At 36.4% G+C, this 18,240-nt stretch overlaps 2 protein-coding genes across 10 annotated transcripts in view; one reads left to right on the top strand and one right to left on the bottom strand.

The window, feature by feature from the left end:
• LOC134535204 (uncharacterized) overlaps positions 1-18,240 on the bottom strand; it is a 21,826-nt gene extending 3,586 nt beyond the window's left edge. The window contains exons 1-5 of one of the 6 annotated variants that reach the window (XM_063374237.1): positions 13,523-18,240; positions 4,758-4,904; positions 4,014-4,127; positions 1,919-2,022; positions 1,131-1,213 (exon numbers count right to left, since the gene is read on the bottom strand). In XM_063374237.1, coding sequence (XP_063230307.1) covers positions 1,131-1,213; positions 1,919-2,022; positions 4,014-4,127; positions 4,758-4,856 — 400 coding nt within the window. In that variant the 5' untranslated portion in view covers positions 4,857-4,904; positions 13,523-18,240. Of the gene's footprint in view, positions 1-1,130; positions 1,214-1,918; positions 2,023-4,013; positions 4,128-4,757; positions 4,905-6,701; positions 7,144-8,321; positions 12,171-13,522 lie in introns of those variants that run through there. The other 5 variants (XM_063374235.1, XM_063374236.1, XM_063374232.1 and 2 more) reach the window with 5 other exon arrangements.
• On the top strand, positions 7,480-16,618 carry LOC134535206 (uncharacterized). 4 transcript variants are annotated; one of them, XM_063374243.1, is made up of 5 exons: positions 7,480-7,532; positions 9,516-9,607; positions 10,597-10,668; positions 11,341-11,524; positions 12,029-16,618. In XM_063374243.1, the coding sequence occupies exons 2-5, from the start codon at positions 9,557-9,559 to the stop codon at positions 12,733-12,735; spliced, it is 1,014 nt and encodes a 337-aa protein (XP_063230313.1). In that variant the 5' UTR covers positions 7,480-7,532; positions 9,516-9,556; the 3' UTR covers positions 12,736-16,618. The 4 variants fall into 4 exon arrangements, with proteins under 4 accessions (XP_063230313.1, XP_063230310.1, XP_063230311.1 ...); XM_063374240.1 differs by lacking the exon at positions 7,480-7,532 and adding an exon at positions 7,840-7,947; XM_063374241.1 differs by lacking the exon at positions 7,480-7,532 and adding an exon at positions 8,350-8,466.

The raw sequence follows: 18,240 nt of genomic DNA, 5'->3' as shown, positions 1-18,240 counted from the left end.
TGTCGAGTCACCTCCCTATTGATCAAAGTACAACTTCTCAAATGCTACAATTAAAAGACTGCAAACATTACTGCGGCCATAACCCTAAACAAGATCTTGGCATATTACATTACTTGAAATATTTCCAATGAATTCTATTAATTATCGTCCTATCAGGGTAAATTCGAGAATTTAAAAAAAATCTCTAAACTCAATCGGGTCCTTTCCCTGATGCTTGGGTCCCGGAGATTTTTCTACTTCTCCCTCCTGGTCATGGTTGCAATCAAACAAAAACAATGATGTGAAGATGCAACCTTAACAGAATATGCAGGAGGGTGAACGGGAGAATGAACTACGTGGTAGAGGAGGTTTAGGAGCCGTTGGAGGTGTTGGAAATGTTGGAAGCGTTGGAGGCATTGGAGGTATTGGAGGTGTAGGTGATGTTGGCAGTGCTAAAGGTGTTAATGGTGTTGGAAGTGTTGGTGGTGTTAGAAGTGTTGGAGGTGTTGAAAATGTTGGTGGTTGTAGTGTTGGTAGTGTTGGAGGTGTTGGTGGTGTTAGAAGTGTTGGAGGTGTTGAAAATGTTGGTGGTTGTAGTGTTGGTAGTGTTGGAGGTGTTGGTGGTGGTGGAAGTGGTGGTAAAAATGTTGTAGGGTTTGGAAGTGTTGGCGGTGTTGGAGTGTTGAAAGTGTTGGAGGTGGTGGAGGCATTGGAGTTGTTGGAGGCATTGGAGGTGGTGGAGGCATTGGAGTTGTTGGAGGCATTGGAGTTGTTGGAGGCATTGAAGGTGTTGGAAGTGTTGGAAATATTGGAATTTTTGGAAGTGGTAGAGATGTTGGTGGTGTTGGAAGTGTTGTTGGTGTCAGTGATGTCGGTGGTGTTGGAAGTTTTGGAAGTGCTGGAGTTGTTGGTGGTGTTGGAAGTTTTGGAAGTGCTGGAGTTGTTGGTGGTGTTGGAAGTGTTGTTGGTGTTGGTAGTGTTGGTGTTGTTGGAAGTGTTGTTTGTGTTGGTAGTGTTGGTGTTGTTGGAAGTGCTGAAGGTGTTGAAAGTGTCGGTGGTGTTGTAAGTTTAGAGGTGTCGGAGGTGAGGACGGACCAGGTGACCGGCCGGCAGCCCAAGCAGTGCGACGAAGTTGGCTGCGGCTCACTCACCTCTCTGGTTCCTGAGGTTGTAGTGGCCGGGAGCGTCACTCCTCGACAGCCGGCCGACCTTCCGGGACAGCAGGCCCGGGGACCTGTGGCACACATCACACACGCTGCTTCACGCTGCTTCACGCTGCTTTCAAGCTTCACCTGGTCTGCGTTGCTTAGAACTAATTACTGAACATATTTTCGTCTTACCTATAAAAGTCAATGCTCACTTCTCAGTAATAAATTAATGTATCTGATATGAAAAGGGGTCTGTAAACATTTAAAAAAAAAATTTTCCTCACAAAAAATTTTATATCTGATTCAACATTTCAAATAAAATATTTTTTGATCTATTCATTACCTAAAGATACAAGTGGAACTCTTCAAAAAAAGTTTAATTTAAAAAAGTTAAACATTAATGAAACTAGAATGATTTATTGAGAAATTTAGACTTGTTTTCTGCACTATTATGCGTTCATTGATATTAATTGTAACAAATAATCTGTACTTGAATATTTGAAATTTCTAATAATGCTCTTAACATAAAATGTTATTGGTTCAAGAAAATGTATTGTTTTTTTTATTATATATACATATATATATATATCTTTTTCAATTTACTGTATTTTGGATAAATATTTCTAAGATTCCTGAGAAATGCGAAATAAAAGTTACACTGTAGACATGATAAAATTTAATTTAAAAAAAATATTAGACATTCATGAAAAAGTTGATATTTGATTCAAAATTTAATTTGAATTAAAATATATATATTTTCAGAAGCCTAATATAAACCTGCTAATATATACCTGTTTTCTTTATTGTCAGATGAGATTTTCTTCTTTTTGTAAGGTTTCTCCTTGTGGGCCGAGAACTTTAATTGCTCCTTCTTAGACTTAGCAGTGCAATTTTCCTGGAAGTTAAAATATTTACATTTCAAGCTCTGAAATTCCTTGAACAACATGCCATTTGCAAATTTGAAAGAGTTCACCGCTTCAGAAAGGTAGGGTATCACACAAACATGCGATAAAGTATGCCAAAAAAAATTTACAAAACTGTTAATAAAGTCTTAATATTAACATTAGGTATACAATAAACGTTATAATCTTTTTATTCACACAGCTACAGTCAGGTAGTGGGGCCTCGGTCTAGGGATGCTCTGAGGCGTTCCCCTCGCGTCGCGAGGACATCCGCTAGCCGCGGCCTCGAGGCACGTCATCGACCTCACTCGCGAGCTGCGAGCTGGAATCCAGGTGGCTTGTGAACCACAAGGGCCGATCTGAGTACAACTGAGCAACACGGAACTCTGTCTCTAGTGCACACTGTACACCGTCCCCACGCGGCAGTTCACCCACTGCGTCGTGGGGACCTACACACGGGGACGGGCCCGGACAGGCGTGGTGGCGTGGTGGCGACACCCGTGCGTGACTCAGACCACCCGGTGGGGAGTAGCAGTGGACGAGGCACAAAACTTTACAATTTATAATCCCAGAAAAAATAACAAAAAATAAAGAGTGTACCATTATTAAACAAAAAAATAGTAAAACAAATTATCATAGAACATTTTTTCCTACTCTCTGAAGGATATCTTTAAAGGTACATAATACTGTTTAGTTGACCTGATATCTTATTTTATTGCAAATGTTACATCTGTTGTAATAAAGTACCTACCAAAATTTGCTTTATGAACAGTTAAGTAAACTTAATTTGACCATTATCATGCACACTCTGTCCAGTAATATTTGTGTGTGTCGGGACAAGATTATGAGGTGAATTGCAATCAAACCGAAATAACACATGTCAATAGAACATAAAACACAGAAATGCAAGTTAATACACCATTTAGCTCCAAAATGTAACTAAAATTATAAGAAAACAATTAATAGTTTGACACAACTTAACTCATATTACAAAAATTGTATCTTTTACTATGGTCAATTCATTTAGCATGAATTTTGCAACTAATTTTATGAGATAAATATGATTGGAAAAAACTAATATTACATTGTTTGATCTTGCATTTTATAAGTAACAAAATTTTTTTTCAAAATGATGTTGGGACTTTTTTAAACACACAAAAATTGCTTATTAGTTCTGTTCTAGACATGCTTATTACTAATGATTATATTGTGTAAGTAAATCATGTGTCAGTCAAAATGAGAATATTTTGGTGAAATAAGTACCTAGTTATTAATAAATATTTAAGTTTCATATTTATTGAATATTACATTAGTCATAAGAATAAATACAATACATAAAAATAAAAACAATACCATCTCCAGTTTTTAAAAACATATTTTACCTAAAACTAAAACCATAAAATCTTTCCCTTAACTATATGTAATATACTGTATTTTATGGAGGTAAACATGTTTGTAATTTTTTTCTTTCAAACATGTCAATAGCAATGCATGTGAAAATATTTTTAATGTATGAATTGGCATGGTCTATATCCTGGAACCTTGACTCCACATGGGAGCCATGGAACAAAAAAATATGTATAAAAAATAAAAAAACAAAACTAACGTTGAAGGCTGCATGCATGTGGGCCGAACATTCTCGATGCCCCAGTAAGGAACGAGGCACCACGGACCAGCCATGCGCTGTGTTCCTAACCGTGCAGCCAGTAAATAGGCTGGCACCCAGAATCTCGTTATATCTGGGAAGCACTTCAATAATGCATGCAGGCTGAATGGAAATGAGCGGTGGTTTAACCAGGGTAAAGAATCATCCACTGAGTTTGCTAACTTTTGGAATCGGGAGCGCTCAGGGTTTCGTCGTTGACGGGAAGGTGACGCGGTGTGAGGTCTGACAACAGGGTTCGGGAAGGGAGGGAGGGGGGGATGGAAGGATCCTCCGAGGACTCCCACGGAGAGCGTCGGTGACCCGGACTGCGGCACTCACGGAGGCAGCTGGCGAGGCGGAGTCAGCGCTTGCAGCCTCGCTGTCGAAGCTCAGAGACAGCCAGTCGGGCAGCTGCTCCGCGCAGTTGCTGACGCTCGCTGCAGTGTCGCTCGACTGCAACACGGCGCGCCCCTCACGTCTCCCCCTGCCGTGTCTGCGGCTCTCACGGCACACTCACTCCCAATACAAACAGTGGTGTGTTCACAACTCCTTCAAGTGCAAGCACACCATTGTTCTTCTTTAATTTATTTAAATTAAAATGTAATAAGGATTTATATGTCCCTACGTACTTTGTGTGCCTACAACATGCAAGTGACGCTGAGCTAGTTTAGGAGCTATTTTGAATTCATGCATTGAGTTGTTAATTAACCGTTGTACATACTCCTTGTTTATATCGTTTCCTTCCACAGTAAATCCTTTGTCCAAAAAAATGATTCCTAGCAAGTTTAATTAAATGAGGAACGTCGGCAAACACAAAAAATTTTCTATTAGTAATTATTAGTAATTATTTGTCCCTATTTAAACTGTATTTCTGCAAATTAAAAAGACTTAATTAGGCATTGACACACTCATTTTTACATACAACCAATTTTCTTATATAAAGTTTTAATTAACCACAGTAAGATACAGCATACCTTTATTATTTCAAACCCACGACAAGAAAGTTCTAAGCACTGTTACTTTGGGGAATTGTTTGCAACGTCGCCAACACGCTACTGCGCGGCCACGAGGGCAGAAGCGCACCTGGGACGGCTGTGAGTGGGAGCTCCCGGCCGCTCCCTTCAGCGTCTCGTTGGTCCGCACGCACTTCTGCACGAAGGCGCTCAGCAGCTGAACGTGCATGCAGCAGTCCCAGCAGATGTACTTGGAACGGCCATCGTGCTCATCGATCTGAAAACACAATATCTCAGTTGCTCGTGTTGGCAGTGATGGTGCTTCGCAACAAGTGCGGGACAATAAATATTTCGGTGGCCGAGGTGGCGTACCTGAGGCAAGTGGGAAACTAAGTGAACTGCCAAAGTCTGAGCAGTAGCTCATTATGTCAAGGAATTCATTACCACTCCTCAACCGGTATGTGTTCGTTAGGATGAAGTTGTTTAGAGATGATGAAAAAATGTAGTTTACACATGGCTAAAGACATCCTACTTTATTCGGATAAGAGTTTAGATAAAATTTTTTTTGATATATTAAATTATCTAGATATTTTTAATTTTTTATAATAGTGGACTTAAACAGTGAATTTAACGTAACTATTAAAATCACCCAATAGTGTTTTTTATGAATCATGTGTATGCAAGACCATACTTAAAATTAAAGCAGTTTTGCAAGATCCAAACTTCGGCATCTACCACTGAGCCAAATGTACCAGTTCCTTGTCCCAGTGTGTTCACCACTAGGTCTTCCTTACACATACGGAGCGAGGCAGCCCAGAGGTAAGACACAGGCCTCGTATTCCACTGGACCCGGGTTCAAATCCTGGTCCTGCCTTCCCAATTTTGGTTATCCACGGTTTCCCAAGATCACTTCAGGAAACTTAGTGTAATTTGTGTCGCTAATTACCATGACTGTGGTGTATATTATCTATATTGTAAGAATGTGCACACTGCAAGTTCCAAACAGTACAAAGCATCTTAAAAGTTCTCTGCTTTTGGCTTTTAAAATGCATTAGATATTCATTCACTATGTGAACACAAAAAATGTAACAATTAAGCCTCGTGTAATTATATTTACATTACAAAACACAAGATCTTTACATTTATTTGATGATTTCCATATCATAAAAAATTTATGCTGCTGTGGTTATTAGCATGGGCGTCGCAAGGATATATTTTTTTGGGGGGAATTCAATTGATTTAGTTGTTGAGGAATATCTATCCCCTGGAAAAAAAAGTGGGGGGTCCGGGGGTCCTCCCCCGAGAAAATATGGGGTTTGAAGGTGCAAACAGGTGGTTTTTAGGCATTTTTCTTTCCTAAATATTCTAATTATAGTTGGTTGCAATATATAATTTATTTTTTATAAAAAATATTTTCAGAGAACAAATTTGTAAAAACACAGTTAACATATCTGCTGGTGCTATATCCACACAAAATCATTAATTTAAACATCCGGAGAAACTACGAAACTAAATATATTATTGGAGGGGCCGAAAGACTTTTATTATTGGGGGGGAACATGTCCCCCCCGTCCCCCCCGGTTGTGACGCCCATGGTTATTAGCTTGTTTAACTCAAAAGAGACTTCCTGTTCAAACAACAAAAATAAAGAAGCAACAATATTTTTGAAATTAAATAATGTATTAATAGCTTATTGTCACTGCTGTATGTATTATTGTATTTTATTCCAACATGACCTCTAACATGTATATGTGAAACTGTACAAAATAATTGGCTAATTAGCAACATGTTAACGTTAAAGCTAAAGCTTGTTTTAGTTGACATTGTAGTACAGACGCTGTTTTTAACAAGTGTTATATAGGTACTCAACAGTGTTGTGTCTGAATCTAAATTAAAAAAAAAAAAACTATTGTACGTATAAAGCTGGAAAAAAATTTTTGTTGCTTTATTCACAAAAAAAATAGTAATTATAAGCAAGACTGAGAAAACACACACACACATATTGATTGTTACATTTGCGATTGGGCTTCCACCCATATACATATATAGACAGAAATACAATCAATCCCCTTACTTGAAATGGCAAAATGCTGTTTATTTTTTGTCTCAATTTCATTGTTTCACCCCATTTATTATTCAAATGAATACAACAATTACTAGGTGTCAAACACAATCGACAAACTTTGTTTTCAAGTTCAGACTGTGAATAGTTCATTTCTTAATTTTATCAAAACTTTAAAGTAATGTTGGTCCAAAAATTATATTTATATATTAGTTTGACAATGTAGTATTCTAGGTTATCAAAACCATTTAAAAATTAATTCAAACTTTCATGAAAACCGCCAACACAGGCTTTTCTTTTGTTTTGCTGGGTTTGTATCAACGAGCATACAAGTATATAAGTTTTTTGTACTAAATCAATTAGCATACTTCAATGAACCAAATATTCGAGTAGCAACAATAGATTGAACGACAATAATTGAATGTAAAACACAACATAAAACCGCTAAGTTTCAAGGTTACTTTATGGAATTTATTTTTATTTTTATTTAGTCATGATGGATAAACGTGCGAGCAGTAATCTAAGTATTTAATTGAAACTGACTTTGATAACGTAATATTGAAAGATCTTTAGCATAATTTTATTATAATAATCTCGTAAAGAACAGAATCTGAGCTACGAAATGTGATGTCTTTTCTTACGTTGGTAATGATTTTTGGTGGCCTACATCTGCGCAACAACGGCCATAGGGTTGTTTTCTTTCTTATTCGAAGTCTTTTTATTATATCATCGATCATATTGCCGTATGTAGGTAAACACCCGTGCATTACCCGGGACTCGAACCCAGTGCCCCTCGCACCGTAAGCCGGTGTGCATCCGATTACGCTACGGAGGTCGGCTTTGGTAATGATCAAGTAATGATTGATTAAGTACATTTCAAAGCATTTCATAGAGTTCTCAAGCGTGTTAAAAACTCACGTTTACAGCGCATTTTAAAAGTTATATATAAGTTAAAATACAAAAGTAATGAAATTTTAGAAAAAGCTTATAATGTAAATTTTTGAACTATTTAATTTTAAGATATAAATAATGCTGTCATTTTCAAACTAATTATATTAATCTTACAATTGTATTGTTGTCACTACTGTTGTTTATATATGTATATATATATATATATATATATATATATATATATATATATATCATTGGTGGGACATATGACATAATTCCCGCATTTTCACAGAAATTTGAAAATAATGTCATAATGCTTGGGTCGGAGTTCGGGTTGGATTCCGGAGTTCTTTAAATTTTAAAACAGGTACGTGGTGACTACTGTTATGTCAGTCAGGTTTGTTTTGTTGTCAACAATTCTGTTTTTCTTGCCATAATTTGAATTGGACAGAAGATAAATATGTAGTGTACGGATTAGCGCCAAAAAAAATCGTACAAATCTGAAATAACTTTCATTATATGCTCTTTTACGTCCTCTTTTCATAACTGCCTGCGGAGATAAGAAATTCCAATTACTTTTGGAGATATCGAATTTTTAAATTTTAATTATTGTAAAAAAAAATTATAAAATCTGAAATAACTTTTATTATATGCTCGTTTACGTCCTCTTTTCATTCAGCCTGCGGAGATATATTCCAATTATTTTGGAGATATCGAATTTTTAAATTTTAATCACTATACCTGCACATTCACGCGGTGTTCAACATTGTTTTTTGTTTACGAGTATCAATTGTTTTTTTGTTTGTTTTTTTTTGGATAATATTGTCACGTGATAGTTCGTGATAGGCCAATATTCAAATGAACCAATAGGCCGCCTCCAACTTAGGTGAGTTTTTAACGTTTCAAATTTTTATGCTTTAAAAAATTACGTTCGTTCCTACTGTTAATCCTTTGTTCTGGTTTGTTAGGTTAGGTCAGCTACATTATAAATACTTTAAAACTAAACAACCATTAAAATTAATTTTATTATTTTTAATGTCCGTTCAGTTTCAAAGTATTTATAATGTAGCTGACCTGACCTACCTTTCCTCTGAAGCCTTTTTCCCAGCCTTTACACCCCTGATCGTTTTCATAAATCCAACTAACCCTTCCACCCACCTCTCATCCTGCAGATGGCATGTGCGTTTTTCCCGTACCTGTCGTCTCTCGATCCTCACACGAGTGACCCCTCTACCTTCAGAAACTCCCAGGTTTCCTGCACAGCTTACTATAGCTTCAGCCTGACCAACTTCGTCTCAGCTTTATCAGTAATTATTCCATATCATGTATTCAAGTTTATCCCTTGAACCTGATTGCATGATCCTGTGTACACTGATCTTGATGCTTCATGTTTAATTTAGTACATTGAAAGATCCTGGACATAAAAAACTTTAGTATCACAATAAAAACAATTAGATATGTCAGGTCTTGCTGAAATTGTTTTTTTCGTAGATATTTTATGATCATAATTAATTGTTATATCATATATTTTTTTATGTCCTTGATCTTTCAACAACGTACTCATTTAAAACAACTAGTATTATGTACCACAGGATCGATGTTTACATGATTATGCCATCAGGATCAAGGGATATGTGAAATGTAACTTTTTACTGCTTTATATTTTCTCTCGTTACCTTTCAGTACCCTCCCAAGCAGTCCCAGTTCAGACTCAGGAGGAGCTATTGCCTTTACTACTTTCCCTATCTCCTGCCCCATCCAGTGATACATTTTCCTTGCTGATCTCTTTTCTTTGTAAATATCATTATCTTTATCTTAGTGATATTTGAATCAGTGTGTGCACGTGTAATTTTTCAAGATGCCAACGGATAAAAATATTTACATACAGACACATCATGGATTTAAGACTTTGTGTGATAATAATTTTTGTTTTAGGTGTTTTTTTCAATTCTCTTTGAAAATACTAGTGGAAAAAAATGCCTCAAGAGCTACAGGTGCTACAGTGCTATTCATGCGAGACGTTTCAGGTAAAGTACACGTGGTTCAAACAGACATCTTTGCTGCGAATACTAGCACATTGCAGTATCTTCCTGCTATAGCAGCATTGCTTGTGTGATTTTTGAACACCATTGATGTGGATAAACATTACTTACTTATAAATAAGTACCTAATGCAATAAACAAATGAAGAGATAAAATGGCATTTGTGTTTATTATCTGGTTCTCATTCCAGCCACTTGAATTGATGTTTTCTGATATTAATCCTGGAAAATGTTCCTTACTATGTAGGCTAATTCCTTTTCCCAATATCCGTGGTCACTATCATCAGACATGTGTTACCATCTCTAATGACTTAACTCTTGACAAGACATAAAGTCTGTAGTTTAAGCAAAAAAAAAATTAACTCTCACAGCAGAACCTTGAAGTGACTATTCTTGATAAAAACTTTAAAGCCCTTGTTAAATTTGTAATGATCATTACCAGAATCGTATTTTCACCCACTGTCAAAGTCAATAAAATCAACCAACACTATAAAACCAGATGATTTGAATCTGGTCCACTCAATTGCACATTCCTCCAGTAATTTGAAAAATGTAAGTTGACGTTTTATTGTTTTGGACTATTCTAGATTGCCATACCGTAACAATACTGAAGATATTACCGCTATGACGTTACTTACGTCATTACATCCCCCTGCTTTCTTACGGGACAAGCACTTGCTGTATAACATTACATTAGTCTTCCCTATCAAGGGTTGACACTTCGGTTCATTTCCCAGCAGGTCACACCCATTCGTTGCATCAGTGTGCCGCTCTCCCTATTTCACCCGGAATAGTATGTAATGACCCCAGTGTGGACCAGATGTTAAGCCCTTTGGGGAATGTACTAATGAAAAGCTATTCAATTCAGTGTCCTGTTTAGTGTAAACTAGACCAAAATGAACATACGGCAGTGTCTTAATTGCACTGCAGGTGCAAGTGCGTGTAATTATTTCACGAGTGAATATGATGTTTCAGGTACACATTGTGAAGAAAAGTACCAATAAATGGCAGTGTAAAATGTGCAGTGAAAAGCAATCAGTTAAGCAGGTGTGGTATTTTTTTTAATATAAATGGTGATTCCATATCCCTTTTGTACTCATGTGGTGCAAAAAATAATCAGATAAGGGTTACTAACAGCAAATGGTATTTACGACTAAAATAATTTTTTTAATACATTAATATGTGAAAAATTACTGATACTGATTTGTACGTAGATATGAACAATTTTTGTTGACATTTTATTTTCAGTTCCGTGAGTTTTCCCAATGTTTCCTGTGTGTGGGAACTCTGTCTGTTCTTTGCCTATTCAAGATATTCATCTGTAAGCAGGATCGACTTAATACAAAAATAAATTATGGCATTGTTTTAATTAACTGACTCTTCTCTCTGATACTCCTTATGTTTACACTTAAAATAATATTGTTCTTTTTACATGTATGAAATATAGCTAAAAATACTTATCTAATCTTAAACACAATTTTTGAAGTTGGTTCAAAATAATACATATTCTGTGTACATCACAACTTACTACTACTACTAATTGATTGAGACTAAAGCCTGCTGCATCCAAATTGTCATATTTTTGTACACACATACAATATTTCCCTCAAGAATGAGATTTACTTATCATCAAATGCAGTTTAATTTTTTTTTAAGTCTTTCTTTAGCCGAATGCATTGCCACATTCAGTTCCAAACAGTATTTTTTGTATTTGTGCAGGTATATGGCAGAGGTAGCGGGAAAGATTGCCGTGTTCACGTGCAAAAGTTAAATGATTTGCGCAGACAAAAGGCAGAGTACACAAGTTTTTCAACTGAAAACATGGAACGTTGCCCTGAGTCTGAACAAGTATGTAAGGAAACACCGGTTAAAGCATGTGGAGGCGACATTTTGTCTGTCCAAGGTAAATTTATAGGTTACAGAGTCATTGTTTCTAGTTAAGTCTCAACTTTTGCCTGTAGATTCTGAGCATAATTATTTGTCGCCTACCAGATTGTGTAGTATCTGTTGTACAGTGAAAGTCTTCCAGACCACTGCCATATCAGATTAGCAATCTTGCTAAATCATCGAATCATCAACGTAGTTTTAATGTGAGATGAAATGTGAAATAAACCTGCTAGAAAACTGGCTAAAATTTATGGAACTGAAAACCGACAGTAACAATAAACACGGAGCAAATTGAAAATGCCGGAAGCACAGTAATGCAACTTTAGTGGATAATCCGGAATCCACCCAAAAAAAATAATCTGAATGCCAGTGTCTCGACTGGTGTAGGATTTTATGTGATCAAGCATAGAATGCTAGATTTAAACCTTACACTGTAGTAGGTAATAGTCTTACTGTACATTAGCGTAGATGTTATGTAATAAACTTCACAAAATGTGCAGGATGTATTTTTATTTTTCAGGCAAAGTGGAACCACTGAATAGCAAGTGGAGTAAATTTATAAGCAATACTTCAAGCACTGAACCATCTGAAACTGTTACATCTCCATCAAAAACTTCTCTGCAGGAAATAAATGCTGGGCAAAATTTCAGACACTTGCCTTTTGGCATAATTTCATCAAATAATTGTACGAATACAAAATTGAATAAATTTTTACATACTGAGACTGTAACTACTCCACAAAATGAAGCTGGAAAGCAGAACTGTAGCAAGTATCCCAGAAGTCCTGTTCCATCGAACTGTGGAAAAACCAGTGGCAGTTTAAATCTTTTAAGTGACATTAAAGAGAGAAGTTTATCAAGTAATACAGAGCAAGATGCTTTACCTGAACAGAATGTTAGTACACAGAAAGGCAGCATGAATAAGAGAACGTGGAGCAATAGCTTTGGGCAAGACCTGCACCGGGGAAGTTTTCTAGGAAGTGCTTCCTCACAATGTGGATCCAAAGCAGTTCCAGAATCAGGAGACACTCCAGACTGTGCGCGTTATGATTTTCTCACTGGCAGCATCAATGTACGGAAAGACACAAAGAGAAGTTGTCGGTTTCCAGGCGAGATAAAACTACCGCTTAATGACGCCAGCAACAAAAAAATGTGTTCTGTTTTGAAGCAGGGCAAAACAGTTTTGGATTTCGATGACACTGAATTTGATGAAATGCTAAAATTCTAAGGGCGTAACACCAAAAATCATTGTGTGGATGCGGCAAGTTTACTACTGCAGTTTAAAAAATAGGGAGTCTCTCTTCCTCAATCCTCTCTGAAAATATCTCTCCAATGCCTCACCACCATGCATTTGAATAATTTTCAGTATTAATAGTGTAATGATGATGGTTCATGTACAAACTGAGTACCTACTATTTATCTGTATGTTTACTGCAAGAGTGCAATAAGTTAAAACACTGGAGCATAATAATTAAACCATAAGAGGTCACTCCATGTTACTTTAATACTGGGCACAATTTACTATTTGGAACTGTAGTTTAACACACCTTAGTAATTATTATATTTTACACTAAATATTACCACACCCTCAAAGTTGATCAAATAATACTGAATAAATATATATAATAAAAATTATAAGTAGGTATACATATTAACATACTAAATGTGGTGCATTATGGTTTAAGTATTCCAATCTTTCTTACTATGGAATTCTTTCTGCACAAAGTTATAGTTTGAATTAAATTTAATAATGTTAAAATAAGATGTACAATTGATTAGATGTATTGATTATATTTAATTTATACATATTTTATACCTTTGTGTGGTTTGATACTTCTAGTGTACTACAATATTATTTGTCAATCCTTTTTTTTTTTATAAAGTCTTTGTGTTTTTCATTAGTAACTATGATGTTTTTCGTGAATAGCTTACATATATAGTGTAAAAATTAAACTTTTATATTTATTATAGTTAATTCACTTTTCTAAATACAATATAACCTCATTTCTATGTACCTGGGATTTACGAATTCCTGTGATTAACACATTTTACTTGCATCGTCATTTTCCATAAAGGCCAAAAAAATATATATATCTGTAGCACAAAAAGAAATTCAGAAAATCTACTCCATTTTAGCTTCAAAGCACAGCACTCCATAGGTCAAAATTAAGCCGGCAGGTTAAATATATTAAGCTATTGGCTCAGGGTAAGTATGAAATCATTGGACTCATTTTAACGAGTATCACAATTGTTTTCATCACTGCCAATTAGCTTCACTAGACTTTCTTCACTAGCAACATCACAGCTTTAACTCTGCAAGATCTTCTCTGGGATAAATGTTTAGTCAATAACTACACGTCTTTAATAAAATATTTTTTTTTTTTAAATTTCTGACTTAAAATTTTGTTTTTGTTCAAGGAGACACAAAAATTCTAGTGGTGACTTTAACTTTTGAAGTGTGTACTCTTTTTCACAGTGGCCAATGTCATGGCAAACAAAATTCCAAGCTTGTATAGTTATTTCTAAGAACTGTCATGTTACTATGTTAAAATAAAAATATAATCATGTTGGTTATATCAGAGCTAAAAAAAAAATTAACTTATTTAATACCCATAATTACATTTTAAAAAAATATTTATGACTATATTACTTCTGTGACTAAAATGTGTTTTTCGTTTACATAATTTGCCATCACCCGTGGTCTGTGTATTTGAGACCCAGGGTGAGCCTAATGTGAGTTGGCGAGAATGAATTTAAACATTGTTCCGGGAGGGCACCAGGCTGGCTCTTGCCGCTAACCGATGATGTTACGTGAGTCGTCGGCCCCAGCGTGCCCCACTAGGCTCGGTGGCTGAGGTGAAGCTGAAAAACTTCACTAAATGAGCAGACTGGGAAAAACATGGCTTTATTGCTGTTTGTGCTGGCAGCGGTACACTGTGCAGAATACTTTCCATGAAGACAATATGAAACAACATACAAATTGAACAAGTTACAGTTCACTTTATGCACTTGCGGTACACTGTAAAGTTTGTGACTGGCGAAGTAAAAATACACACGACAAGAAAGGGAATTATACATTAATGATGTTATTGAGTGAAAATACTCATGTTGCACTAAACGTTTACTTGAGATGACAACAGTCTGCACGGGTATTTACGCAGCGGGTGCAGTTAATGATGGCCGGATTAAGCCATGCACCACAAATGGACCCGGGACACGTGGACGGGAAATGCAAGAAGGCTTAGGATGAAAACTTATAGTTACCAGAATACTGTAGCCAATAAGAATAACTGTGATGGCCCCAGCGGGACGATGCATCAGCCCCGGACCGTGGCCGGTTCAAGACTGAAGACTGCCGCAAGGTGGCAGAGGCAAGAAGAGGGGGTTACGTAGCCATGTCCTACCAAACCTCATAAAAAAGAACTAAAACTAACCATGTGAAACTTAAATGACCTAACACTTCACATGTCCCTTTGACTTTAGGAAAACACAATTAACAGTATGGATTAACTTAAAAGAATAATTATGGGCAAACACAGACACACACACTGCCCTTATTAACAATGGCTTCTCTGACTCATGCGGTCTGGTTGGAGGATGCATTACGCCAGCGGGGGAAAAGGACTTGAGGGGTGCAGGCGGTACAACGTCAAATTTAATAGTACAGGTAGACAAGCATGGCCTTTTTACTTTAGGGTGGGATTCAATCAGTATAGACATTGGATTTTCAGGAGCAACAGAACAGCATTGAAATTGTCACTTAACTTGGTGTACAGAAAAAATATACTATTAAAATGTGCATGTTTATAAGTCTTACAGAAACCATCCACATTATTAGTCCAATGATTTTAAGTTCATAAAAAAAATTGATACAAAGAAAAATAATGAACACATAATGGGAATATAAAAAAAACATATCATGCCCTATTCTTCTTCAAATATTAGTGAAGAATGACTAACTCATTTTTTGCTTAAAGCCTGAGTAACAATAGCCTGTAACGGCCATCCATCAGCTGCCGAGTGATTTACAACGTAGAGTAAATAACTGTACACTAGAAAGGTAACGGCATTGTTACTCTGTGAGTGCTTATTTTTTTTGGGCTCTCCAATGCTCCAACATAGGTAAAAGAAATTCTCCCAAATAAATATTACTGTTGACATCACTGTCTCCAGCAATTGAGCTAGGTCACAAGCAATAGTGTTGCTCTATTTGGCATTTAGAGCTAGGTACTACAGCTTCATGAATGGTGGGATATTGAAATTAAACTTTTGACGTCGACCGGGGCTACGCCCTCCCTAAGCCCGATGTGCCTCACGCCGTCGCCACCCCTCTCCTCCCACCACCACCCTCTATTCAAACCTCCCGCCCCGTGCGTGTGTGTGTGTGTGTGTGTTGGGCGCCCGGCAAGAGGCGGTGTTAGAGTCTGTGCGACGACCCCTTTCTTTTATCAAAATAAACATAATGTATAAACCTTTTTATGTAATAAAATATCCCTAATTGTCACGCCTCAAGTTTTAGTAAGGACGGCACAGCGCCCCATGCGGGCATCCGCAGAACTAACCGCCAATAGTTTTTAAACTTTAATAAGGAATAACACCATAACTAAAAGTTGTTAATTATAAATAAGTGTACTTAAATTTTGTTTTTTAAATAATATTTGTTTGATTAAGTATGTTACCGGATGGCTACCTGGTAACATAACAGGAACTTAACACTTCCCGGAGGCCATGATGCCCTGGTCTCGTCAGTCTGTTTCCGTTCGCCGCCTGGAGTAGGAGCAGCCCGCGCACTTCGTCGACTTCATCTCTTTTGTTTACTGATCCATTAGTTTCCGTCGCATCTTTAAATAAATCTGAAACCTTTTAATTTCTTAGAGGCCTGCTCCAGGTGGTAGACTCTTTCGCATAAATATTTGTTTTCCGTTTAAGGATATTTCGTACGCGTAATACGTGATTGACTCTCGAGGCCAGGCCACGCGGTGACCTGGTCAGCATATAAACTGGTTAGCACCCGCAACGGTGTTTTTTTAGTACTTTATGTAAAACTCTTTTAACATTTTTGTAACGTGCCATGTAATAAAATCGCTGGTAATAAAGTTACTAACTCAGAATGTGTGGTTCAGTGGTCACGTGTATAATTCCCTGAGTTCCGAGGCGTGTGGGACGCCTCAAGAGCCCACGAACACGACGCACGAGAGGAGGAAATTAGCCTAGCCCCACACGGGTCACGTCACGACCCTGAGCCGAGAGTTCGTAGCCGGGTCCACGTGCCCTTCCACGTGGTGGCGCCCAAATTACTCCTTTTTCGTCCATACGAAAAAAAAACCCTATGACACTTTAATATTACAATTTTAAAATTTTTTATTTGAAAATAATATTTTAAGTGATTTTTACTCTGGGTGTAATTATTAATTTAATTATTATAAATTGTGAATAGTGTAGATACTTTTTTTTTCTTCTTATGTTCAGTACTAGCGGTTGTTCTTTTATCCATATAAGGTCTTTAATAATAGAACCAGACCATTTTTTTAAATTTTTATGTGAAGAACAAATTTTTCTTTGAACTATGTGTGATGGCATCAGGAAGTTAAGGTACTGTGCAAAAAAATTGAAATGAAATCTATTCTGCTGTGGAATGTCCTCAGTTTTTAAATTTCTTAAGACAAAAGGCTTTAAATATAAAAGTCTAATGATTATAAACACAACCATATTACTATTAGTATAATTTAAATAATTTGGCAATATGAAAGTAAATGTAAGAAAACTAAATGATGAGTCCCACAATGCGTAATAGCTACCTACATGAAACAGTGTTAGGGTTAACCCAATAGCTTCATATCGGACCCTTTAACCAAAAAAATTAATGAAACGTGCAATTAAATTTATTAAAAAATATATTATTTACCTCATAATAACGTTGCGTAAAAATCTAGTGACATAACATTATATACAGTAATTAGTTACAAGAGGGACTGAGTCATTCTTAAAATAGCGAACATAAACTAACGACTCAAACAAGGCTGTTTACAGAATTACTCGAATATCACTAAAAATTGTAATAATGTTAGCACTTGCAAAATGTTGTAGACGGGGCTTGATAATTAATTTAATACACTCAAGTAAACACCCAGATTTACGAAACACCGCTCAGCTTGGTCTAGTATTTTTCTATTTCAGTGCTGAAAACTGCTGAGAAATGATTTTGGGGGAAAATTCACTTAAGTAAAACAAATATTCTTCACTCGGGTACTTATTTTCACATTTAAAAAAAACTTTTAAAATGTGTTTAAACGCAAGTTAAAAAATTTCGGAAGTAGCTAAACTATAATATTTTAACAACTTCTAATACAAACTGATTTGACACCGAAAACCTAAAAGACAATTGGAGGTTATAATTTCATCTGTCCACCCGCCATAGAAAAACACCCGCAAAAGTATGACGTTACTAAGCTTTTAACGGACTAACAGAAATTTTCGGACTATTTCATTGACTGCAGGTCACTTGATTTACGGACGAAAGTGACGAGCTTGTTTTATTACGAGCCTCCTGTTAAAGCATAATTCTATTTTTTTAAAACGGAATAATAAAAGTGCAATGCATTAAGTAATTTGTTAAAGAATTTCCAAATAAGTGCTTAAGTAACACAATGATCACCTGCCACTCCTGCCTGAAATGCCGATTTTAGAACCCACACTGTCGTCGAGCGGGCTGATCCCCTTATTGGTTGTGTAG

Source organism: Bacillus rossius, chromosome 8 (genome assembly GCF_032445375.1).
Source record: "Bacillus rossius redtenbacheri isolate Brsri chromosome 8, Brsri_v3, whole genome shotgun sequence".
Lineage (NCBI taxonomy): Eukaryota > Metazoa > Arthropoda > Insecta > Phasmatodea > Bacillidae > Bacillus > Bacillus rossius.
Note: the sequence above shows the minus strand (reverse complement) of the source record. Positions and strands in the feature narration are given on the sequence as shown.